Genomic DNA, 27795 nt, shown 5'->3' with positions numbered 1-27795 from the left:
GCAAACTCTAGAAACTGTTGTGTGTAATAATCTCAGGAGATTAGCAATTTATAAAATACCGAAACCACCCTGTCTGGCACCAACAATCATTCCAAGCTCAAAGTCACTTCGATCACGTTTTTCCCCATTCAGATGATTGATGTGAACATCACATCTGCATGATTTTATGCATTGCCACGCTGCCACACATTTGGCTGATTAGATAATCACATGAATAATAAAGTGCTGTATATCAAAGACGATATTCATGATTAGATAGTGACATGTTGTTTGGAGATTGGTCACCTTTTTCTGCCACTCTTCAGCTTCTTCATCTTTCTTTTTCTTGGCGTCCTCCAGGAGGGAAATTTTGGAGGTCAGGTCGGCAAGCTCGGTGGCCTGTGGAGAAATCGTATCCAAAGAATGTTCTCAAGGGAAAGGCAAGAGAGATGTGCTTTTAAAATCACCACCGGACCCTTTGGCATTAATCAACTCACGCTGATAACCTCTCTATCAGCTTTGATGCAATTTGCAATTCAAGCCCTAATTTGAAACATTAGAAGTTAGGTATTCAATCAAAATCTCCTGTGCAGATTACCACACATCAGGGGGTCTATCATTCAGGGTAATAAGCTTTGATTTCTGAATGTATGGAAGCAGTCTTCCCCTTTTCACTTGGCTACACTTATCTCTCTATGCTGGTGTTTGTGAGCGTTACAATTACATCCAGAATATAAAGACTTATTAATACAGACCACAGTACAACACATTCAGACAAAAAATAGACAAATTACCAAAACAGTCAATTTCAGATACTGATAAGAAAAGATACGGTAATGACAATACGATATAATAACCTCAAACTGCTCAGCACAAGAAAAACTGCCGTTTTATAGGAGGGTATGAGGGGGGAGATAATAAACGGTGTTCCCATAGTAACAGGCTGTCCTGGTGAAGGGGGAATGTACCAGGTGCTCCTGGTTCTTCATCTGGTTCTCTGACTGCTGCAGCAGAGCCGTTTTGGCCTCCTCCGCCATCCTGCGCTCCTTCTCCAGCCGCTCCGCCTCCTCCTGAGCGCTCTTACGCTCCTGCTCCAGCTCCAGAGCACGCTTGGTCTGCTCCTCCAGTTCTGTTTAAACACACGCACGCATACACACATACAAGCGCACACACACATGCAGACACACAGACAAGCACACACAAGCACACACATACACACAGAAAAGCACACACACGCACACACATACAGACACGCACACACACATACAGACACACACAGATAAGCACACACACACATATGCAAGCACACACACGTGCACACATGCACGCACGCACACACACATACACGTACAGATAAGCACACACACATGCACATACAGACAAGCACACACACACACACAGACAAGCATACAGAACAACATGCACACACACCCATGCACGCACATACACACACACACACACACACAATAAAAACATTTTAAAAAGACTCCTTTAAGACAACTCTCACAATCACACCAAATGCATTTTCTACTGCCAAGCCATTGTAAGTGTTATGGTTGCGTGTGCTGGATGGAGCTGTCTGGACTCCCACCTTGCTGAGCTTTTTTTGTCTGCTCTTCTATCTGCTTCAGTCTGTCCATTAGCTCAATCTTTTCCTTCTCAATCTTCTCCTTTTCCTTCTCTGCGATTTCCCTCTTCTTTTTCTCGTTCTCCAGCAGTGCCCTAAAGAAGAGATGAGGAGAGAGGCCTGCTTCATCACAGAGAGATAATGAACAATGACGGCTTCTTCCGTCTTCCTTCCTTTTTTTTCATTGTAAAAACCTCTTCTACAGCGCTCCTGCAATCTAAACACAATCACAGGGGCCTTCTCCCTGCTGCACTGTTCAGTCAAGTTAGGGACATCTTAGAACTACCTTACAACCTTAGAGCCACTATGCTTGAGCACATATTATTGAACACAACCTCGTTCTCTGCCCCTATTAGAAGAGGTAATTCCACAGGTGCAGGTTTCAAATCACCTGCAGCCATAGGGTGGCTATTATAACTATAACTTCATTTAATTAAAATCAATGCTTGCAGAACCAAGCACACATCTATCAGTATTGGACGGGCTCTCAGCTTGGTGTGAGAAAGGTATGTTGAAAACCAACCATATACTTTAGCTGATTACAATTTACATTTTTTCTTTTTTCTTTAGAAACATAAACGGGCATCTATTTCACAGTCTAATCTGGTAGAAATTCTAGGTAAAAGCACTGTTTTATTTGAAAGACATGCCTCAGTGAAGGCACAGTGTTCATGCCAGCTAGTTTTAATAAGGAACCACTAAGAGCAGCGGTTTATAATGGCTCGGAGCAGGTCCCCGTCTGGGGCAGCCAGCACAGGGAATAGGTTTTAGTGCAGTGCTGGCCACTCCATTATAGGTTCCACTGGGGCAGCCTGTAGCGTTGTAGCTAAGGTACAAGACTGGGACCGGGAAGGTTGGAGGTTAAAGCACTGCTGTTGCCACGGTAAGTTCTGCACAGCTTGTTCAAGGCCTTGTTGCACTGTGGCTGCCCCATGGGGTTCAATAAAGTATGTCTTCTTCTATAACAGGACCACATCAAGCACAAAGCACGAGTCGTGCCTGTAACCGACTTCTATCTGTTCTGGCCCACGGTGGGGGAATGACCTTCCCATGGATGTCAGAGTCTGACCATTTTCAAGCGCAGAAAACTCATCTCTTCAGGCTGCAGCATTCCTTCACAACCTCTCTACCAATTTTAGCCTTGTATATGCCATAGACTATAATAGCACTTATGTATAGTTATTGTAGTATTCATGGTATTCTAGCTGCCAACTGTGGTACGTTCAATCTATGTATCTATGCGATTATGCTAGGACTGCATTTTCCTCTAGGGCCCTCAACGCACTTGTCCCCGAGTTTGATTTGCACCTTATCGTACGTCGCTCTGGATAAGAGCGTCTGCAAAATGACCTGTACTGTAATGTAACACGCGTTCGGAAAGTGCACCGTGATGTAAAGCGGCGCGTCGGAACAAACCGGGCGACAGAAAAAGGTGCATTTTCCCACTGACCTCTCCATCTTCTTGTGGTTCTTCTCCTCGCGGGCCTGGGCCTTCATCTGCTGGACCTCGATGGTGTCGGGCTTACGCCGGCGCATGTACAGCTCGTGGTTGCCCATGCACAGCGCCAGGATGCGTTTGTTGATGCGCAGACGCGGCGCATAGAACACAAAGTCCTGCGAAGCCAAAGATCGGTCCGTCATCCACCCGAAGAACTAACAACAGGAGCCCGCTCCAATTCGCGGCACTATGCGGTTGCTTAGGCGTTGCCCGGCCATTTTGAACAGATCGCCACAAGGGTCAAATGCCTAATTAACCGGTTAACCCACAATACTGATGAAGATTTTTTACGTACCGGCGCTTTCTTGTCGATTGGTTTTATGACAAACTTCTTGTCGTTGAAGGAAATATTTCTAATCTCACTCCAAGGGAATCCAATTTTAGGTGTCATCCTGTTGATTAAAAGAAATTGACGTGAGGGCCCCAAATTAACATAAGTTAAGGCATCTGCTTAAGGCGACTAGAAGAATGTCACATTACATTTCAGGTGCATAGCAGGAATGACAGTCTCTGTAAATGATACATCATGCTGTCATCTGCAATGCATCACTCTGTACAGACTGGAACTAACTGTTGCAGACATCAGGGAGAAAACAGTCATCAAATACTGTTGTTCCTTCTGACAAAAAAAAGCCCACTTTACTCCCTCTGCAGAGGAAACTGCATTTTTGGTGTCCATGGGAACAGGACTGACGATTTGGCACAGACTTACTTGTCACTCTGTTCATAGATATTGAGTCCCAGCGCATCCACTCCCAGCCAAAGCTCTGATCCTTTCTTGTTCTTGATGCTGAAGTAGTTGACGCCATACATCTCAAGGTCTTGAGCGATCTTGAGGTACTCCATCATAGAGTCCTCTCTGTGGAGGACAACAAAAGCACCAGGAAATGATTTAGGTTTATCGTACCAATAGAATGCAATACAAAACAACACAAAACACAATATTCTAAGTCCTGGAAATGGAATGCTTTTTATTTAACTTCATCCTCTCTTTAGACCAAAGTAAACCTATGAATAATACAAACACTACTAGTTCAGCCGAGGTGTCTTTACAGAAGTAACAATTCTACAGCAGCACTGAATAGAAAGCTTTCCCCCCCATTTTCCTCTTTCAAAACGTGAAATCATGGAGGCCACATCCAAGCTCAAAGGTCCCCGCTCCTGACGTGGGAGTGTAGACAAGCACACATTCTCCTCTGACGCACGTGAGGTCACCAGATGCTTCTATTCACACAGCAGCCCACAAGCCAAGCTCGAGGGGACATGAGTCACTCCACGTGCACCTTTAGAAGGCAGGCCGCGGGTGCCTGGTCCACCAGCAGAGGTCGCTAGAGAACAATAAGACAGATCCCTCCCAAGCCCTGGTCCCAAGGGGCGACGCTAACTGATGCTAACGTCAACCTGCGGGGTGGCGCCATAGACGTGCATCTGTAACTAGACAGGACAGCACGCCCTCACCAACCTACGCATGGACGCACCCGGAAGCATGGCTGCTGGCTGAGTGGCCTCATTGCTCAGCTTTTTTTAAATAAGGCAAAACGTCTTAACAATCATGAAATCAACACTGAAATATATGGTTTAAAAAAATGGACTGATTAGCTTTTCTTTGGTTGTTAAATGAGCTTGGGTTTTTACACTGAAGTCAATGGCTGTTTTGCACTCAGCAGCCATGCTTCCAGATGCTTCACTGCCTGGACCCTCCCACACTCTCCAGTTCCATTAGAACAGTGCCTTACAAGCATAAACCACCCAGCAGCCCTGCAAATTAAAAGTAAAAAAAAAATGTTTTAAGTAAAAATTAAAAGTATACATTTTTAAAATTAAAGTATTCATGAATTAATTAAAGTTATTTCATTTATCATTTTTTTTACCAGTGATACATTTTGCTTACTTATGGAAGTAATCAAATAAATATTCAGCAGTGTCCGTTTAGTACGTGTTTAAAACATTCAGTGCCATTGAGATGAATGGCGGGCATATTATCATTTTAGAGGATCCATAAAGCACTTTATTTAATATTCACTACTCACGGATATGATGACATCATGGCAGGTTTTATATTAAAACCATGAATAAATATTCAAACATTTTTCAATAAAACAAGGATGGGAATCCACAGGGTTTCACACGAGTAGTGTTTGTTCATTTAAGAAGGAAAGAGATCAAAGGTACACTGCCAGATATTCCACTCGCATGCATGCACTTCACTTCTATAATTATTGTACTTGTAAGAATACAATCGTTCAGGATGGATGTTATTGTTACAAGTGGGATACACTCTAGTCTACTGCATGTAGAAAAAAGATATGCAGACATTGCCCTCTAGTGGCAGGCAGTGATCTGATCTCTCATTTTACTTCATCACCGATTATGATAGCACTTATCAAGGAATGGATGATCAAGTATCATACAGTCAGATTAAATCGCTTCCATCACTTAACATTAACACTAGAAAGGCCAGAGCATTTGGAGTTTAATATAAATTACTCCAAATCTACTCCAAATGCAATATCTCCTCCTTCCACAACTTTCCCCAAACATTTGTGCTGAAAATAACTGGATTGTTGAAAGTACAGAAAAGCCATTTTTCCTCACAAATATCTACTTCCAACCCAAGCAGAGAAAACAAATTTAGCATATATAATCAACCAGGTTTAATTTACTGCAATTATTTGAGGAAGATGATATAGACTGCAGGTGGGGAAGAATAATTGTGGGCATTGTAGTCATAGAAATTAGATTTATAGGATTACGGAGATAATGCCTCTGACATACCACCAGGTTTTCACCGAAACAGAGACTTTGACTATACTCTGAATATACTACATGAAGGTGATACATAAAAGACAACTGTGTGAAATTTGTATCTGCCTTCTCTGCAGAATTGGACTAAAAAGAGAGTGAGTGTGAGTGTAAAAGCATAGCACGGGAAGGGAGAAGCCTGCTGAATTTGTATTTCTTTAGTCTGTAATATGATTTTTTTTTTTTCCATTGACAAATCAATGTTTGATTTTGGTTGGTTCCATCGAAAGATTAATAAAGTATTTTTTACATGTTCAGCATTTTTAATTTATCTCAGTAATCAAATTGTTTATTTCTTGCCAGTCAGGGGTGCCAATCATTTTGGAGCCCACAGTGTTATGCCTTCCTTCATAATAGCAAATGCACAGGAGAACAAGACAGTTTTTCCCCCAAACTGTCCTATCCCCCATATTTCCGTAGGTAGACATTATATACAGGGCTGCGTTTATACATATGATGTGCCCTGACTCCTGAGGGCTAAATGGGCTGGTTGTATTCTTGGAAATTCAGAAATGACAGTTTAATTTCACTGAGGGATGCATTGTGTGAGGCTGTTATAGTTAAATGGGCTCCAGGCTAAAGTGAGGGAGGTGACTGCAAAGCGGCTATTATTCTGAATATCAATCTGTCTAGCTGCTTTAAAACCCACACCTGCATCCTCAATACCTGAGGCTCCAGCTATGTGCAAGAACAACTGGTTGAAGATGTGCGCAGAATGAATGAGTGAAGTGGTCATATGCAATGAGTGAGTGAGTCTGCGGACATCCAGCAAGGCCTGCAATGAGGCAGGCATCTGCCATATGAAAGGGTCAGGTAGATATCTGGTATATGAAAGAGTGAGGCAGCTATGTTCCATATAAAGAGTGAGGCAGGTACAGTGCAGTCTGTATACATTTGGACAGTTGGTTCAATTTCTGTTCTTTTGGTTCTGTAGACCAGCACATTGGATTTGACATGAAACATGAGAAGAAATGTGACTGTCCCCTTTAAGTTTGAGTATTTATGTCCGTATTGGGTTATCCATAGTCCCCCCAATTTTAGAGGACCAAAAGTAATTGGACGGTTGGCTTCTTTACAAACAGATTTACAGAGGCTACACTGCAAGACACAAAGCACCAGTTAGACACAAAAACAGGATTGCTAAAAGTACCTAAAAGGAAAAAGGTTTTCTGGACAGATGAGACCAAGATTGACTTGATTGGGGATGTATGGCTGCCACAGGTGCTGATGCACTTGCCTTCATTGACAATGTACTGCTGATAGCAGCAGCATAATGAATTCTGAAGTCTATAGAAGCATCTTATCTGCTCAATCAATCAGTTCAATCAAATTCCTCCAAACTCATTGGACGGTGCTTCATCCCACAGCAAGGCAATGATCCCACCAGTGCTCACTTTCTTATTAATGATATTCCAAAAAGTTCGTTTCTGCAAGCCTATGTCAAAATAAGCCGTCTTTTTGTTTTACCTATCCCTGACTGTTTTATTTTTCCTTACTTCTCAGCCTCATAATGGCTTCCTTCATTGACTAGACAATGAATGTTTTCTTATACCCTACACTAAGGATGTGATTGAATACACCTGACTATTTAGAAGCAGCTAAGAAGCCAACCGTTCAATTACTTTTAGTCCCCTAAAATGGGGGGAGACAATGTATAAAAAGGGATGCGATTCCTACATGCATTACCCAATATGGATGCAACTGTGCAAATTGCACCAACTGTCCAAATACATACGGACTGCACTGTATTTGCCATATGAGAGAGGTATCTTCTCTACGAAACAGTGATGTAGATACATGTTGTATGAAACAGTGAGGCACGTATGATCTAAATGAAAGACTGAGGTAGATACATCTCGTATGAATGGGTGAAGCAGCTATGTTCTCTGAAAGCGGGATGTACCTGAGCATGCCTTTATGCTCCTCATGCCAAACCTGGATCCTCTCCTCCCACTGCTCCTTATTCAGTTTGTGCTGCTCCAGGACTCTGAAATCACAGTGTACCACATGAAAAAAAACCTTCCCAATGTACGAACAGTTCATAAACTTCTGTGTGCTAGTGTACCACATCTAAACATAGGTACTGTACCTCTGGGGAAGCAGCTTGTCGTTGGACAGGTATCCGGTCGTGTGGGCGTCCTTGTTGTAGTCCCCGTATTTGGCCTGGACGGCGTAGGAGGCCAGCAGCACGGCCGTCTCAGGTGGACAGTAGATGTCATCGTTGAGGATCCCCTCCTTCACCTGCAGGAAGAACAGCCTTTGCGTGGCCTCCTGGATCAGTTCCTCCGACACGTCTTCGGGGTAGAACTTGGCCCGGAACTTGAAGAGCAGAGGGGTCTCCTTCCGAACATCCTGGGCTGTCACCTGAGAACGACCGACCAGCTCACACAGCATTCATCACAAGGCGCTTTACCTAAGGCGCCAGGCAACCATAGTCATGGCCTGGCCACCATTTTGAGAGGCACGTTATCAACGACAATTTAGATCAGGGGTGACAAGCTTCTGTCCTGGAGGGCTGCATTGTCTCTTGTCTTTCTTGTAGTTTATTTTCAGCCACTTAGGCTGTACACAACCATGTAGGCCTTGCAAAAAAAAGGTGCGCAGATCCTTTCACCAACCAACGACTTATATTAAGCGCTTAAGTGTGAGAACATGCTGAAAACCTGCAGACACTGCAGCCCTCCAAATTTAGCCCTTGAGGCCACTGCTCACTTCCATTTCTACCTGATAACTAATTAAATGTGTAAGGGCCAGAGATCCTGCTCATACAGTGCCCAAGGTGTAAATAAATCAAGGGCCAGCTCTGAGTGTGCCAAAAGTACTGAAGTTACATTACATTACATTATTGGCATTTGGCGGACGCTCTTATCCAGAGCGACGTACAGTTGATTAGACTAGGCAGGAGACAATCCTCCCCTGGAGCAATGCAGGGTTAAGGGCCTTGCTCAAGGGCCCAACGGCTGTGCGGATCTTATTGTGGCTACACTGGGATTAGAACACTGGCCTTGTGTGTCCCAGTCATTTACCTTAACCACTACGCTACAGGCCGCCCCAGTCTGAAGTAAGGCTAATGCGCTGACCTGCCACCGGACTTACCTTCTTGTTGAGCTTTAGCCATGTGGAGAAGCCCTTGGTGTCCTGGTACTGCAGCCCGAAGAACCATATTTCTCTGAGGCCAATAGTCTTTACCACCTTGGGTCAGAACATCATAGCTTTGTCAGATCAATTCATTTAGCAATGAAGTGTGGCTGTGTATGGTTGAAGAAAGCAGTTCCGGAGTAATACATGGTTTTTGAATCAACATTTGTACTGCACTAATAATAAACTGTTAACAGCCCCAATCCCCACACCTTAACAACCCTACAGCAACCCTGAAAATAGAGTACTGTGCATAAGGCACCTGTATAACACTCTTCAAAAAATAATTATTTTAAAAAATTAAAAATTCTTTAAAAAATTAATTAAATGAAAGGTAAATAAATGTACTATACATTTTACATTACATTTTAGTAATTTGGCAGAATAGTTCAACTGAATCAAATCAATATTTTTTGTGACCACCCTTCGGCGTTAAAACTGCATCACTCTATGATAGCCAACGCTGTCCTGCAGTTCTATAAGACAATCAGCAGGGAGGTTGTTCCAAGCATGTTGGAGAACTTGCCACAGTTCTTCTGCAGACTTTGGTTGGCTCTTTGCTTCTGATCACAGACATCCTTGATCAAGTTTTTGTGTAAAAAGTAGTCAATTGCTTACAGTAATATGTTACTTTTAAAATTAAATACAAAAATGTCTCTGTAAAATTAAATCTTTTGGAAAAGGAATATTTGGAAATCTGAAATGTGTTATTTTATTCTAACACACACAAAAAAATTATATATATAATAAAGTCTAGGGTGCCTAAGACTTCTGCACAGAACTGTACCTCCCAACCAACATTTTGCTTTGACATTTAATAGACTGACCTAAGTAGGTATTGGTTATCAAAACAAATTCTGTGACAATGCCAGTAGCTCTCACATCACTGCAGATCATTCTGATTTAGCAGACACAATTAAATGACCAAGGCCAGTATTAAAATACTACTTAGTCTCTGCAGCAGTGATGTAACCAAGAGTCCATGAAAGAGGTTCCGCAACATAATGACTGACTTACATACATTAGGATGAATGGGGCCTCACACTTATAAGTACACACAATTTCAGTTGTCATGGTGCAGTCCATTTAATGGGATTCCAATATGTGTACGTGTGGGTGAGGTGGTGGGGGGAGGCCGTTACATGCTGGCCCATATGATTAATGCCTCCCTGTATGTGTGCCAGCCATAGTTAGAAAATGAGTTTCCCTGAGTGGGAACAATGTGTTATTTATGGAATAAAGCACAGACCGGACTGTGATTTTGCCCTGGCTGACTGCCAGGACCTGTCTACCTCCTCCTTCTGATCCTGACTTGGTTTCACATGCCATTGTCTCTACTGACCTTCTGATCCTAGCTCAGCCTCCATACCTACCGTTGTTTCAGTTTCTGAGAGTTTCCGGAAACGGTAGAGCGCTCAAGCGTCAAATGCATCAACTTGGCAGAGGCGCAGCAAGGCTACCACCTGTATTCCGGTAACTCCGCAAGAGCCGAGCCTGCCCACAAACCGTACTCATTCACAAAATTGATGTGACAGTAGCATAAAACTTGCGGTCAGAGGGTAATCTAATGTTATGCTCTATTATATGATTAAATACTTGAGGGGGGTTTTTGAATCATGCAAGCCAAGTCCATTCTCAAATGCAAATGTTGTGCTCCTGGATGCATTCAGTAATTGTTTTGACATGTTTTTGGTTTGGAAGTAAGTAACCATTTATCAACAGTATTTAGTGTAAAATGTACTATGTGTGTGTGAGACAGAGAGAGAGAGAATACGAAAGACACGCAATAACTTTTATCACCGAATATCCGGGTGGGGGAGGGGGGCATTCCCTGCATTCATCAAAACACAATCTTATCTAGCAATGGCAGACGAGGCTATCCAGACTCCCGCACTGAGACTGATGTTTGGCCCAGCAACGGCCGACACAATGCTCCACAATGAGGGCGGGGCTGTAGTAACCGAGGACGCTCGCCAACCGTGGTCGGTCGGTGGGCTCCTATTGTTTCCTCCGCGCACGGAGGTCCACATGCCACCTGGGTCTCCCTGGCTTCGTCACACAGGCTAAATTCACTTCATTTGTGGAATCGGTGCAGCCACTTTAGCATCTCCCCTCCAGGAATGCGTGTGGATGGCGAGACCATTGACGATGGACCCTGGGGATAGACACTTTGGGGATAGTGAGGTGAGACCAGCCATGTGTGCCTGGAGGTTCTCTACAGGAACTGTGGGGTGCTTAAACACTCCAGGGAGCCAAAACAGCTCTCTAAACACTGGTGACAGGGTCACATATAGCCTACCGTCTTCATCCCACACACAGGCATAATGGCCTGAGACAGATGACTTCTCCTGCACTAAATACTTTGGGGGAGTTCTGCCCAGCATGTTTACGTTGGCTGTGTAAACTGCTCTCGAGGGGCTGTACTTTGTCTCCATGGCAACGTGAGAATGCGTGAGAAGGCCCCTGGGGCACAGCACGCGGAACACGGTGGCACCCTCTTCTTACAACCCTGGGTGTGACCACAGAGCAGACCACTTCCACTTACCACAGGAAATCTAACCTTTTTTTTGTTGAGAAGTGCAACTGTATTAAATGTGAGTATTTTTCCATCCAAAACTGGGAAATGTTCATACTGGGATTGGGCAATACCCAAGAGGAAATCTCAGGTTCAAATGAAGCCTTATAAATGCGTTTAGTGTTTGTGTGTCCTGTTCGAGGCTGACGAAAGAAAAACCGAGCTGAGAAGTAATGAGGCGTGGCCGCCGTGGAGGTCAAAAAGCGGAGAGATAGGGAGTCACTTCGACTCCCCTCTGACTCTGCAGCGTGGGGCGTGGGAGGGGTGAGAGGCCAGTGAACGAATCACTTCCCTGAACAAAGCAGGCCTTCAGTGTATGAGAAGTAAAGCCACCAGTAACAGTTCTGTCAGCAGTTAAAGAAGGACCTGAGGGAGCTACAGCAAGCGGGCAAAAGTTCTGCACTTCTGCAAATAACAGCTGCAGATCTCAGTCCCCACCCAAATATGCTCTGTTACTTTTTACTGGTGTTCCAGCTCCTGTTTGGCACAGAGCAACACCAATATTCGGGGGCTTTGAAAGTGATTCAAAAGAGTACTCACATTTGCATGACTACCTCAGGCCAATCAAGCTTTAGGGAGGAAAACAATAATTTTATAACGAAGTTCTTTCAATCTACACAAGTAAAACTTTGGGGTCATAGAAAATGCAACACACAGATTTCTTTCAGAATGCAGAAAAAATAATCAGCGGAAATGTAAAGGACTGAACGTGAAGCAATCAGTGAGCAATTTATTAGGTTGACCTGTACACAGCTTGTTAATGCAAATATTTAATCAGCCAATCATGTGGCAGCAAATAAATGCATAAAAGCATGCAGACGTGCTCTTGCAAGAGGTTCAGATGTTGTTCAGACCAAAAGTCAGAATGGGGAAGATATGTGATCTTAGTGACTTTGATTGTTGGTGCCAGACAGGGTGGTTTGAGTATCTCAGAAACGGCTGATCTCCTGTGACCAATAAGTCTAAAAATACCTAATAAATAATTAATGAAACTACACCGCAGTTCAAAATATTTCAGCAAATTAGCCACTGTTTGCATGTTAATAAAATATGAAAAGCAGTTTTATGTTTCACATTTTCTTTCTGCTCTAAACAGATTTGGGATATTTGAAAAATGTCCCAAACCCTGAAGTCAAAATGGAGGTACACCCAACCAAAAAATGTTGTGTAGTCCACTTTTAACTTCACATCTTCTAGTAGTTTTTAGGTTTTATTTTAATTTAATTTTAATTTAAGTCTAGAAATCAAGTCATAGACCTTGGAGAGAGAGATTAATCTTTCACTTTCATTTTGTTTTCAGAAATGTCTTTTTTAGCAGTCCTTTTTATTATCTGTCCGTTTTTAAATTAATAACAAAAAACAATGAAGGCACTCTTCTTTAGTATAAAAATGCCTTTATTAATGCAGCATATCCACAAAGGGGATTATTTTTTCGACTTACTTGGCTTTCCTCAGGGTATGACACAACAGGTGTAGGAGGTGCTTTGAAGATGACTTCACTGGCCTAAATTATTAGTTAACCCTTATTGTTTGAAGGCCTTGTGGGTGGTTTTAATGCCCCACAGAGCAGGAAATGACTGAAGGTGCAAAATCTTAATATCCTGCATAATCATCCCTTCCTCCTTTGCCCACAAATCCAATTCAAACACACGAGATCCCGAGCACCACTCTGTTCACACATTCAGGGAGAACCCTGATATATTTTTAGTTATTTCCTTCAATATAAGACATCGAATTAGGCCTATGTATAAGGAATAACTTATTCTGATAAGTTATAAGTATTTAATATTTTGATTAAAATAAGTTTTTTTAATGTGACTTGCTTAGCCAAGGCTAATTTATCTCAACCACAGCTAGCTTCATGTTCTCTGGTGTATCTGGACAATGACCCAGAAATCACAATATACTGTACAGGAGCATGTGAAGAGTACATTTCACACTGATGATGAAAAGCAAATCTTCACTGAAATATACACAAAATTAATACAAGAAACTAATGAAAGAAATGTCATCTACAGTAAATAACTTTGAGTATCATAGAAACAGCTGATCTCCTGGGATTAGCTATATCTACCTAGGTAACATGGAATCCAAACTAGCACACCATTGAAGATAACAAATAGCTGACATTATATTAAATGATTTCTCCGATAATACCTAATAAGCAAGCTAGCTAAGTTTTGTAACAGTAAACTCAATAGCAAATATGTCCACTTGTATTTGTTAATCTGTGGGCTACCAGAAAAAACTGGCAGCTTTTCATAAAGAGAAGCATTGTATAGTGCATGGTGTTCAAATTAAACGGCCGCTATGTAGTTTTAACTGAGATCCTGATATTTTTTATGCAATCGCCACCATTGTATGAATTGCTTGCTTCCTCCTAGCTATCATGGACTTAAAGTGTAAGCCGACTCGGCATAGCTATTCTGCTATCTTGTCACAGCTTTCTGTATCTTCGTAAACCCTGCTTAATCTATCTTGCGCTTGCGCGTTTTAACGCAAGTCAGTCACTGATAATAAAAAAACACAGCTTGTTGCCCGGTCCGTATGGGTCCAGCGATAATTAATGATAATATTAAAGGATTACAAGAATAAAAATCTAAGAAGTCATAAGGGATTAGTAGGCAATATTGTGCTATGTCATTGTGACCTCCCTCAGTGAAATGCATTAAATCTGAAAAAGGAAATGCATGGATGTATAGCACTCTTGTAAACTAGTCTTCAGATTTTAATTAAATAATTAATTGTGCATGATTTAGGGTATACAGTATAGTACAGTATAGAGTACACAGTACATACCTGGTCAAAGAGCTGTTTGCCTGTTGTGTTTGGCTGGATGGCAAACTCCAGCTCTGCATCCATGGTGGTAACACGTACACTGATCTGTTGACAAAACAAATTGAAGATTATATAATTGTATCTATGTATGTATATTAAGAGAATAATAATGCTCAACAGTGCCATGAATGTAAACTTTAAAATGGATAAATCGATGTTCTAGGCATGAATGGGCTGGAAGTATTGCCAATGATTATCAATACCAATTGATAACAATGCATGGAATTACAACTTGATACATTAGATTAGAGGTTTAACTGCAAATAATAACATGATAGTAACATAAAAGTGGCATAGGAGAAACCCCAAAACATCAGTCAGTGACATCCCAAACAATCTGTACAGGAAAGTGGTGAAGGTATATCAATCAGCCGTTCGAAGAAGACTCAGAGAGCAGCAATATAGCGGCTACCACAAGATGCAAATCGCTCATCAGCAGTGAGAATCGGGAGATCACGTTACAATTTGCAAAGAAGTACAGAGAGAGCCACAAAAGTTCTGGAACAAAGTTTTATGGACTGATGAGACCAGGATTAACCTCTCATGGCTGCAGTAAATATATGTGTTTGGTGATGTCAATGGGTTGCAGGCTTGATGCAGTTATTGCAAGCAAGGGATATACTACCAAATATTAAATGTCATTTACATTCCTTTACTTAAATTCTGTCTGTTCCAATACTTTTCTCACCTACAAATTGGGTGGTCTGACACCAAAGGTGCTATGTTCTTTAGCATGTAGCAAGTAGGTGTAAATACCAGGAAATAAAAGCTGAACGCTGAATAAAAGAAAATCTGAACTCTTGTCTCATATTCATCTTTTTATCTCAACCCCAAATGTATTGTGTATTGTAAAAACAAAGGAATTGGCCTTGCTGTTCCAATACTTTTGGAGGGGACTGTATAAAGAGCAAATGGATTTTTGATGCAGTGTGAAATTAACAAAGACATTCAATCCAACCTTAAAAATAACTAATATATGCATTCATAAATGCTTACAAAAATGACACTTCTTATTATATGTATGTGTCTTTCACTCTGGCACAGAAAAGCCTGAACAGGGTAAATATCTAAGATGTAAAAGGGAGATTTTCTGTGCCTGGTATGGAAACCTGCCAGAACTTACAATTCTTACTACTACCAGAAGAAGGTGAATGGTGTACTCCAGAAAATAAAAATAAAAATAAAAATAAACCCCAATAAAAGCAAACTGGAAGACAAGCAATGTTAACAAGTGTCAATTGTTTTAATCAGCTGTTTGCTGTTCTTGGCTTTCATATAAAAACATCAAAATGTACGCGTTTGCCAGCTCTAAAGTTATTGAAATTGAGCCAAGACATAGGAAGTCCTTTAGCTCTCAATGTGGATCTATGAAGAAGACAGGGACACTTTGTCCCAGAATACTGGTGTGATTCGGTAAATGTAAAATGTGAATTTTTTAGTTCTGTTGATGTTTGCAAGTAACTGTGGCATTACATTTGTAAAGAGACATTGATACGTTTTTCAAATGTACATTTTCAGCGGATTCATTACCAGAAATAAAAGGTCCAAAGAGGTCCATTACATCACTGTGAACTGCGTCTAAAATAGTCAAATCTAGAAAATTTGTAGAAAATCTTAGCGAAACCATCCTGATGGTTAGATAGGAGATAGTAGCCCCTTTAAGGTAAACAAACATTAACCTGCCGGCAACTTATCTACGCTTGAAATAATAAATACGATAAAGCAAATTAAGTACGGTTTATTGAGCACAGGTGAACGTTCTAAAGTACTAAATCAGATTCTGTTTCAGTTTGTAGGACTCTTTACATGTATGCTTTTCGTACGACTCACAAAAATATTAACGTTATACTACTAATGTTGGAATATACATCAATCTTGATATTAAAAAAGGCATGTAATCTGTAGATTTTACATACTACACAAAATTTCTCTGCAAAATACAATCTGTAACAAAGGCTACCAAAGCTAGTCACAATAAAAAGATCAAGGTCAGCCTGAATGAAAACTGAGATAATGACTTCAGTGTTTGCTATCGAATCACTGAAGCCCTCACATCGCTAATAAATGAATGGATTCTCATTTACAAATCATAATCAACAGCACATAATATTTCTTAGCAGGGACTACCTCTACAATACCAAAACAGCATGAAGTAAATAACCAAATACTCACAGACATTTATATTTTGTAACGCTTCCAACAGTCGTGAACTGTTTCATAAAGTTAATTCTTTCTTTTCTTATCTAACTGACTTCCAAGCAAGTCATAAGAAGACGTGCTGTTTTATCAAGGACTATGTGTTACTGAAATGGCTCCTGCTCTGACGGAGTTAAACATGGTTTTTGTTTCTTCCAATCCAATGGGAGCACAGGAAACACACTTGGGTGCAGTCCCTTGGAAAGAAATGTGTCCCATTGTATGCTAAATGAAGTTTAAAAAACTCTCACAAAGAATGTGAAATTGTACTGTGTAGACAATGCTTCTGGTGAATTCAGATGCATAACATGGGGGTTATTGCAAATAAGTAATGTACTGACCATAAACAAAATTTCTAAATTAATGGCTGACATATACCTTCAGAAAAAAATCATGGGAAATAAGATATTTTCAGTTTTGCAAAATTGACAAATCCAATTTGACAGTGAAAATGCTGCTGTCATCTTCTCCATTGCAAAATGTGTGATTCTACAACAGGAAGTCACCACATCCTCTTGAAACTAGTCCTCTGGGCCTGTAAGAGATGAACTATTGCCCATGCTTGACGGCAAAGCAAATTGCTCGGTGCTTATTTTGCCAGAATTAATTCAATGACCAAATTTGCACTGATTACACTGCATTTCAGTTTTTAGTTCTCCTTCTGGCAAAAAAAAGCTCTTTCTTGACAAATGACACATCAATAGTCATAGCCTAGGTATCTGAACATTCTTTTAACAACTGCATTCCCATTTCATTAGCACATTTCTACTTCAATATGATCAAATGTGTAATCAGTAAAGCTATTGGATAATAACAGCAGTCTTCAGTTAACAGCACAGAAGAACATGCACCCTCATTGCCGCTGCGTTATACAGTACATGCAAATGATGTGACAAACTGCAGAGGGACATAATGCAACACTTCTGCCCTGTCCTCGATGACACACAATTAGCCTGTAAGTTATGAGAAATAAGTGAGCAGACGGGCCCCACGCCCCCGCAGAGCCACAATGGCGCACATTATGTCACGGCAGTGTGCCTGATTAGAGCCAACGTTCTTTTCACTACGTGTCAGCAGCCTGCTTTCGCTATCCGAGCCACTTCCTGTCATCGGTGCCGTTGCAGCGAGGGCCGCGCTGCCGGATCAAGGGGACGGGGCTTTCCTTGAGATGCTCCTCCCTCGTTTGGGCCCCATCAGCTCCAAGCATCGCCACAGAGGGATCACTGCTGTCCGTTTTGTCAATAAGTATCCTCTTCAAATCAAAATGCAATGATTAATTCAGTCCTTTTTAGCATGGGCTGTTGCACGATCACATTAATTCACCATGGCCAGTGGCTTCTAGGGCGGAGGCTAGTTTACAGGTCTAGTGACATCCGATGTAGTACCTTAAGGCAGGTATGGATTAATTATGGATGATTAAAAGTGGCCAAAATACAGGGGGAAAAAAACACTGCATTCTATGAGAGCAGATTCTGAGGTTACAGCGGGCGATGAGCCACTCTAACAAAATAATGTTTTTTTGAGGTCTGACATTTATGTGCTTTATTGATAAAAATACTTGCACAGCTCTTGGTTGCATTGCAAGACTAAAAGAGAAAGTGTTTAATTTGAATAAAAAGTAGAGTACTCTAGCTCACGCTCTAGCTAGCTTGAGGAAAATTAAACAGAAATAATTATTTGCCAAACAAATAATTGCATTTTATTTAATCTCGCTAATCCCACTATTCATCCTGTTTCTATTGTAATAAAATTACGAATGCCAAACATTCATTGTGTTATTATTGTTGATTCATCAGAACACAAGTGAATGGTGAAATGGTGTAAAAATGCATGTTTTGAAATGTTGTGCCTTCCAAAAATTCTGCATTCCATGGGCGACCACTGTTCCACTCTTTAAGGCATTTCTGATGTTGAATACTGAACAAGACACTAAAGGCTGTAGCTGGTATTTTAGGTCTTACATCTTTTTACTGTGATATCCTGTATAAATGAATGAAATGTGTACACTAAATGAATTTTCATAAACATAAACCTTATAGCGGCATGTCAGTGGTTGAGTGAAGTGCCAAGCGTACCGCATAGCCTATGCAAAATGACGGAGGATGCAATTTACATGCAACAACACTGTATTGACTTCTTCAAGATAAACAAGGCTATAACATATGTAAGGTAAGGGGCCTAACATTGCGTTGGACAGATAAGGCTTTCTCCGATATTGGGAAGGACATCCCCCACTTCCCCCATGTAAGTGATGCCTATGGTTTTATGAGCCAGAGGGAATCGTTGATGATCTTCAAACAATGGGCACAGATGTTTAAAGAAAAAAACTATTAATCAGCTGATGGGCGATCAGATTTCTAATCACCCAACTGAATGGAGGAAAATAAACGTTCCAAAATACTATTAAATAAAAAAGAACTAAACATCACCACTGGGGATAGGTAGATGTTATCCCCCAATGAAAACAGACCTTTCCTGAAAAACAAAAGGCCAGTGGAAACAGATTTCCATAATTTCCAAACAAAAGCTTTAAAGAAGAATGAATTTGTCAATAAATCAAAATCAAATATTCACAATGACCTGACATTTTCAAAACCTAACCTCATGCTTAGTTTGCAAGCACTTTCCCCGAACATCTGATCTCTCTGCCACGAGTCAGCTCTTAAGAGTCGTCAATATGTATGCATAATGTGGTCTTTCTTAACTCAAGAGCAGATGTCTTGAGTGTAACGCCATGCAATTCAGACACCCATATTGTGGAAGCCAGCAGCTCCTGTCAACTGTTGCCCGGTTGTGACTTTCACTGGTAAAAATAGTTCATCTCAACATGAAAAGGGAACTAAGACCAAAGTAGTTATGCCTGTAAGGGTGGATCTCATTGAGGCCAGCGTTCAGGGTGTTTTCCACAAGCTATTCTTAGCACAATTGCTGAGACTAGTGAGAATAATTTGCTGGGCCCTGAATTTGACCACTATTCATTGCCTACCTCTTGCCACAATGACTCACATTCTCCTATACAGGTGTCTAGGTAAGTTATTTCAAGTCTATAAGGGAAACCAACCAGCTAAGGCATTGCCAGGTTTCCTTAACACCACACAAGGTCCTGTGTTGACAACTGCCCAAATACAACTAGAAATCACTACACTGCACTGCACAAAAACTCAAATAATGTTTTCCTGTCATTTCATAGTTCTGGTTTAGCCCCTGACCTGTATCTGCAGGATTTTACACATTGCACTCCAGCCACACGATTGACTGATTTGATGATCGCATGAAAAACCCACACAGACTACAATTTCCAATATATAACTGTTTCATGTTCTGTAATACAAACCACAGCATGTCTACGATATTTGAAGAGCTAGTGGATACTGAAGTCCTCAGTTTTGTTTGCTTTATGTATTAACCCATTATTTATATTACATTAACCCTGGAAACTGAATGAGAGGATGTAGAGTAAAATTTACAGCACAATTTAAATTCCTTATAAAGTCATTACATTTGACTCTAAATCAGCAATGGAATAATATGTACTTGAAACTCCAGATTCTGCCAAATTCTAAAAGATTACTTTTCTCAACAACAACAAAGAAATTCTAATTGAGACCAACTCAAGCAAATCCAATCATGGGACTACCTGCTGGTATTTCAAGTCTTTGTTATGTTCATAATGAAAATATATTTATCCAATGAACTATATTTAATGAGTATATTTATCCAAGGAAGCTGTAGCTCTAATTTATTGTATACTGAATATGGCTCTAATAAGAAAATAAAACCATTTTTGTCACAAGATTTCTCTTTAAAGAACAATAGAGATTAGTACATGGTTGATGGTTATGGAGGTTCAGGCTCTTTAATATAGAATAATTTAGCAGGAAACCTTTCATAAGAACCTTTCAGCTGAGCATGATTTAACACATACACGTCTTCACAGTTACAGTTGAACCCAAACTGTTGAAAAGTTTGTTGAAAGGTGAGGTATTTCTACTCATGGCGTCCACTTACACATTATAAAGGGAACTGCAAAACAGGAACTAGAAAAAACAGGTGTGGTTTTAACATTTTGCAATAGGATGAGTTCAGTATGAAACTGAAATGAAAGTATAAAATGAAAATAGCTGAACAATCTGCTGAACTGAAATAACGGCCTTGACATTTGCATTTTCTATAACAGACAAAATGTTTAAAAAGCACAGGGTAAACCAAATAATGCATTACTGTGATATTCCAATCCCAACATCAAATGACACAAATATTCCAATGATTATAGAAATATTGGTGCATATTAAATCTTAATTTGCAAGTGTTCCATGGTCTCTTGTGGAAAAACAGTATTTCTCTGGACCTTGTGATCAGTTCTCAAAGCTGTGGTTTCTCCAAGACAATCTAATGGAAGCAAACCATGGAAAGATAGAACATTCAGACATCGCAGATGTTCACAGCAGTGAGCTAGGACTCTGCCTTGTCCCCATCTTGTGTACCACACAAGTTAATAAACCCCCTGTACCTTATACTTTAATTTAACAGCATAACCAAAAAACCTGGTCTTCATTATCGCTTTTTCCATTATAATTATCAAAAAGCTTTGCTGTTCTAGGACCGACAGTGCAAAGAATTTCTTAAAGTAATCCTGAAATGGAGTAAATCATAGATAGCGTCTGGTCTGAGAACAACACGACAACCTCATACTATAGAAATCTATAGAAAAACTACTTTGAGCACAGACACACATGCACACACACATACATACACAAAAACATGTGTACATAACAAACAACTCACTAGTTCAACTTCAGGAGGGAGGAAGATGAATTTCAGACCTGCTGCACAGTTACCCTCCATTTAGGTGAACAACCCAGGATAGTTTACCCGTTCACACAGGCTACCGCCTGCAGCTTAGTTTATTACAAACTGTTAATCTGTGCTTTGTTTTGTACTTGGAAAGGCATTTAATCTCTCACATACCACTGCCCTTTCCACACTACTTGATTGTGTAATCTGTTTTTCTGTTGCCTTTTTACTTTAACTTTCTGCCAAAAAGGGCCAGAAAGGGCCTCTTCTCAGCTGTAGAAAATGTTTTCTTCCATAACGTTTTACAAATGTTTTTAGTTTGACCTCTATTTTTGTATGTATAAAGGCAAAATTCTTCTTAAATTTAACTAGAAATTTCACTTATTTTGTCTTCAATAAAGTACTATAATGTTCCGGACCTATTAATGTTATGTGAAATTAGTCCCATTTAGTACTTTGTTGCATATCCTTTGCATGCAATTTCTGCTTGAAATCTGAGACCTATCACCAGGTGTTGAGTATCTTCTCTGGTGATGCTCTTGCAGGCTAGTGCTGCAGCCATTATCAGCACCTGCTTATTTTCGAGGCTACTTGCATCTTCAGCATATGGCATGGATGTTCATTTGGATTCAGACCTAGTGAATAATTTGGCCAGTTAAGAATCTTCCAGTTTTTGGCTTTTAAAAACCTTTTGTTGGTTTAGCAGTATGTTTGGTACAACTGTCTTACTGTAGAATTAAATGCCATCCAATGAGTTTGGAGGCATTTGCTTGCATATATAAGATGCTTCTATACACTTCAATACCAACCTGCACATCTAAAAGTAAATAAATGGTGCACTTTTTACAATAAAGAATGTAAGTGGCTCAAGGGCTGGATTGTCTATCCCTCACTTTAAAGGGGGAATCCACCCAGGGGTTTTCTTATATTTGTAGAAGAGTAGTTGCCCTCCTGCCCTCCTGAATAAAATTAGCACTCAACACTCAACTCAGCACAGCTCCAGGTACCATCTTTATGATAGATTACAAAGGGGAGGGCAATTATAATCTATGGGTGGGTGATTACACTCACAAGCTTCCACTTGATATAAATGTTGGGGCAGGTCATTACTTGGCATATTGCAAGGGTTTTGGCGATGGTTACCATGATGAGGGTGAGTGGAAACAATGGCTGATTGCAACTGGAAACTCTAACTCCAGATACACGATGATCTTAATCTCTATGATTTTGAGACGATCTGTTCACCTAGCATGGGAGGTCAGTGGGCAGTAACTAAAAAGTAAAATTATCTGCCCGTTGTAGTTTTTCATCATTATGATGTACAGCGCTACCAAATTTGCACCTTTCGCTGCAGATATTTCTGTGCAGATTGCTTAGGCCAGGTTTAAGGGCCTAAGCAATTGATCTGTGAAATGCCTTGATCTGTCAAATAAAATGAATGTTGTTTTGCAGTGGCATTTGCATTCTCCATTAATGAGCAAGTTTGTTTTAAATGTATATCTCCCATAACCCTAAAAGCAGATAGATGCAAGGTGCTTATAAAAAATATGATTCATGCCAATGGGAAAAAAAATCCCATTACGGACATATTACTTGTATGCCATGTTCCTGTTTAATATAAGTGTGATTTTCATTCATGTTCAATTCAAAGGATACCCCCTCAAAGTGTTAACCAACAGACTCGCCAAAGCTGACATAATTTCAATTTGAGGGAAACAATTCTGACAGTATAGCAGTGACTTGAAGAGAACTGTAACCACAAATAAGTAAGAAACCCATAAAAGGTCTGCAATGAGAATGTCTCTGTTCCAACAACTGACACAACATAAAAGCTGTAAAAATTAGGAAAATGTAACCTAAACGACACACTTAAAAAACTTACAAACATAATTTTACCACGAAAAGAAAAATGACAGAAATAATCAAATGGGCATTAATGTGACAACATGGGTGGTCAGTGTAATCTTAAAAGTCTCAAGATGTTCAACAAATGTATACCATTCATCGTAAATCCAAATAATATGTAAGTCTGAGGTGGATGGTACACTGCAGTAGAAAACTTGTGTCCTCCCTGGGAGTGTAAGTGTTTGAAAGTTTCAAGACTAGCGATAATAGCAATGTAACTGGCGGTAGAGACAGGATGGAGTAGGGGGCAGCCTGTGCTCTTTAAGGCCAAATAAGGCAGTCAGAGGCAGCGTCTAGCGACTCAGAGCCAGGAAGGAGTCATCAAGGAGCTGACGTAGACCCAGAATCCTTGAGTCATTCCACTAAAGTTTCTTGGGAAGTTGAATCAACGCCAAAAGTGAAGACAGGGCATTCTGATTTTGCACATTCATAGATAAACCACTTTATGGGAAAATATTCTCCAAGAGGGCTGGAGAATTATGGACAAATCTGTCACTCAAGAATACCGGAGCATAAAAAGGCAACACTGAAGATTACTCACATATATTGGATATTGACGGTTCATAAATCAAGAGAGCTCACCATGTGGATTCACCATAAACATTATATAGCTACAGTGTTTCCAGGGCAATCCTAATTTACAGACATGCCTCACAATTATGCCTTCCAGAAAACTTTGAACATCGCTTTGAACATCCCTGCATCACACATTTCAATATATAATCAATCCATTGTCTTATTCAACAGACATATAGTTAATAAAAACATATTTAATAACCTAAAATAAAGTTTTCAGGACTTATGACAGGAAAGTCAGTAGGCCTATGCTACACCAGTAAAAGATATATACAGGCTATACAGGCCACAGGCACATCCACATCTATACAAATAGATAGGTATCATATAGAGCCACACTAAGTGATAGTCTGTTCCATTAGAGGAATAACAATAATTGACAATTTAACAAATACTTGGTTAAAATCACATTTTAAAATATCGATTCCTAGTATTTATATTTTATAAATGGTTGCAGATATGATAAATCCGCTATGTTTAAAATAAGTGATATCCTACTTCCCAAATCTGATCGTTCCCGTGAAGCACAAGTAAATATTCAAATATAAGAAAAACTGCATAAAAAGTAGGCTAAATTGCGGGCCTAGTCTGAAAATTAGGCTGGTAAACTGAAACTGCGCATACGATTCAACGGCAGGGAAGCAGCTTCAACAGCCAATCACGTTTCAGAATAGAGGACTTTGTGGCCATGGATTAACACAGAATAACGGTTTCAAGTCTACGCAACAAACAGCAGCAGCGGTAACACTCCAGAGTAGTAGGCTAGTCTTTGTCGTATCTATGGTAAAATGTCCGTGGCAACATTTGTTGCCCTTCCCTGATGCAGTGTGCAACACGGTCATAAAGAATCCGCTATTTTGCATTAACTAAACAGTTGTATCCCAAAATGTCTGATGCTACTTGAATTGTAGCTACCCTACACTTTGAGTCCGCTCCGTATAAGTTTCTGTAGGTATGTTACAAAGTGTAAATCACTAGATTTAACTACATTATCATGTAGGCTAGCCTATTTTAGGAATTAGCGCGAATCTATAGTACACCGGGCCTACTGTATGTTCTCAAATGATTTAAAATAATGTATAGAATAGAAAGCTATGGGCCACTGTGATTGTGTAGACCTGGTAACACTTACAATGCTACCAACATACAACTGAAAATGAGTGAAGTTCTTACTAAATTTGCGTAGAAATATGCTGTTCAGATGTCACATCAGAGTAGCCCATAGTCTGTTCCGTTGCACTGGTACAAAAGGCTGACATTTTAATTTGGGCAAAACAGGCTAGTTTTTCAAAAATATATGCACCACGTAGATAGATAGGCTACTCACCGTTTTCGGCATTTTCAGTCCTGTTTGTCTCTGGTCACAGATAGCAGAAATGTAGCGATTGAATGGAAAGTTTCAAAAAAAACTTTTTTCCATCAGATAAACTACAGGGGCAGGAATCCGACCGTCACAACAGCAAACAACTAATCTTAGAGTTCTCCTGTGAGACTTTCTTTTAAATATAAAAATCCTTTAATTTCGTCAGTTATGTTGGTCCGCAATGAGTGAATCTAAAGCCTGATTTCCTGTTAACGGAACTCTGTCTGAAAACCACACCCAGTAAATGAAGACATACTGAAGAGCCCAGTTTTCAACAGACTCCGCCTGCATTTTCGATGACCCTTTGTGCCTGCAAATTGCAGTTCAACGTGAGCCACTGCTCAGAAATTCCTTTACTTCTAGAATTAACGCGGGTTACTTAATTCAGTCCCGCCGTCTACGTAGCCTAATAGTTTAGCAGGTTAACGAGGCAGAGGTTTTACATCATTGTAGAGAAAATGAGCGATCAGTCATTCATCAGTCAAAATTACAATGGTTAGGCTTTCTTGATATTTCTGTTTTAAGTCATCTTAACCCAGTGTTCAATGCGATTATGCTAAATACTGATTCCAGACGTGCCCATTCAACATTCTAAAGTGGATTCTGTTACTATTAAACCGCTCTAGTAGGCACCGTTGACAACCGTGGTCTAAACTCTCTAAAATGTTTTAGGCAACTGCAGGCTAGAGGGTGCATTGATATATGATCTGTTCAAGGATACCATAACTTAATAGTTATATGGTACTGGAGTGGAGACAAACAAATTTGATGTTCCCCATTTTAATTTATCTTAATTTAATTTCACTTACCCTAGGTCCATCAACAACATAAATTAGCACTGAGTGGGGGTCCTTAGAAACCTCAAGGGAGGTTACAGTCTTTGCAAATAGATATCCACAACCTTGTTCTTTTGAAATTAAAACCAATTTGCTATACAGATAGGTGAAGACCAACAGGCAATAGTGATCAAGAAGCAGGCATGGAGTTCTTCCTGGGGTAGGAACAGGAGTAAGTACTGGATTGCTGATGAGTTAAAAAGCTCAAAAGCTACTGTTCCACAGACAGGGCATTTTTCAATCATTATTAATGCATAACATTCAACTAGGTTTAGTGGTGATTTGAATGCCTATGCGCTAAATTAAAGGTATTATTTTATTTTTACTGGACCAGCATAAATACATTTGAAAAATGTCACGTGTAGTTATCACCATAGCATTAGCTTTGTCCATACATTATTCAAAGAAACCATTCAGCAATTTATATTTGTTCATTATTTTATCCTAATCTAATCATAAATGCATATTAATTTCACAAGTGCCAACACAAGGCACTTACATAGGTGTGCCTTTCTGCAGACCCTCAAAAGGAAACAGACTGTGTTGACCATGTTGACACAGGGTCAGCAATGTTTGATGAAAAGGCAGTGCTCGTCAATACAAGACTATTGCTCCCATCATTGTGCTGCCACAATTCTGCCACCTCAGTGGAATGCTCCCAGAACTGATGAGTTGAAATAGCACTGTATAAACCATGGGTTTTCCACGTACAGTGTTTGGTGTCTTTAGGTAATGCAAGTTACCTGTGAGTCTGCATCCAGCTGTGTTACAAAGACTAACCAGGTTTGTTGGGCATACAGCGATAACATCAGCAGGACTATTGTTGTTACCGCCATCTTGTGACTCTTTATTTTATGATTAGCTGTTTTCCTGTAAACCCTGGGTATATAGAGGGGAATGTGGAATGGTTCAGGGAGACTCAATAATACGACCTCCTGCGCACCATTCGAGTATAGCCATTCATATTGCACCTTTCCATGTACATCCTCTTGACTCCACCACTGCACACTTTTAGAGTCCTAACAGACATTGACAACCTAGGTTACCTGCACCCTGTAGTCACGCGCCTATACACCAGTGCCGTTACAAGATCCTAAGTGTATCATTGTAGGCTATACAGGCCACAGGCACATCCACATCTATACAAATAGATAGGGATCATATAGAGCCACACTATGGGCGGACGTTTGCAGTTCCTTTTGTTGAACTGTTAGAACAGAGGAGCAGTTTGAACTTATCTTTTGGAGTCAGATAAACGAGAACAACATTAAACTAACCCGGTTCCAGTAGCATTGGTCAGACCAAATGTGTTTCCTTCGCCTCTCAGATACTTCCACCTTTTGGTGTACAAAAGCAAAGGGGTTCTTACAAAGGCAATGCTGTCTTCCTATTAGTCACATTCAAGTTTTTGTGGCTGGCATTATGTTTATTCAAAGCCATTAAAATGGAGGTTTACATATTGGTTGCTTCTGCACAGGTATATGAGACCCCTGACATTGTCTAGTACTGTCCAATGTCAACAGCTTCTCTCTCAGCCCATTCATTCTCATAGGCAATGTAAAGCTATGCTAACATGAACAGGGAGATGTCCTGCCACAGCTTCATGTTTTGTGCACACATCTCGGTGGTGTTTCATGCATACCTGCTATTTGTGGGTGTTGTTCCACA

At 40.3% G+C, this 27795-nt stretch overlaps 1 protein-coding gene across 2 annotated transcripts in view; it reads right to left on the bottom strand.

The window, feature by feature from the left end:
- msna (moesin a) overlaps positions 1 to 25536 on the bottom strand; it is a 28727-nt gene extending 3191 nt beyond the window's left edge. The window contains exons 1-11 of one of the 2 annotated variants that reach the window (XM_061248078.1): positions 25256 to 25536; positions 14419 to 14502; positions 9003 to 9098; positions 7996 to 8270; positions 7810 to 7893; positions 3817 to 3963; positions 3400 to 3496; positions 3057 to 3220; positions 1571 to 1701; positions 948 to 1108; positions 286 to 378 (exon numbers count right to left, since the gene is read on the bottom strand). In XM_061248078.1, the coding sequence (XP_061104062.1) occupies positions 286 to 378; positions 948 to 1108; positions 1571 to 1701; positions 3057 to 3220; positions 3400 to 3496; positions 3817 to 3963; positions 7810 to 7893; positions 7996 to 8270; positions 9003 to 9098; positions 14419 to 14502; positions 25256 to 25267 (1344 nt within the window). In that variant the 5' untranslated portion in view covers positions 25268 to 25536. Of the gene's footprint in view, positions 1 to 285; positions 379 to 947; positions 1109 to 1570; positions 1702 to 3056; positions 3221 to 3399; positions 3497 to 3816; positions 3964 to 7809; positions 7894 to 7995; positions 8271 to 9002; positions 9099 to 14418; positions 14503 to 25255 lie in introns of those variants that run through there. The other variant, XM_061248079.1, reaches the window with a different exon arrangement.
- Positions 25537 to 27795: the final 2259 nt, after the last annotated feature.

Source organism: Conger conger, chromosome 7 (assembly GCF_963514075.1).
Source record: "Conger conger chromosome 7, fConCon1.1, whole genome shotgun sequence".
In the NCBI taxonomy this organism is placed as follows: Eukaryota; Metazoa; Chordata; class Actinopteri; order Anguilliformes; family Congridae; genus Conger; species Conger conger.
The sequence above is the reverse complement of the archived record's forward strand: the minus strand, read 5'-3'. Positions and strand labels throughout refer to the sequence as shown.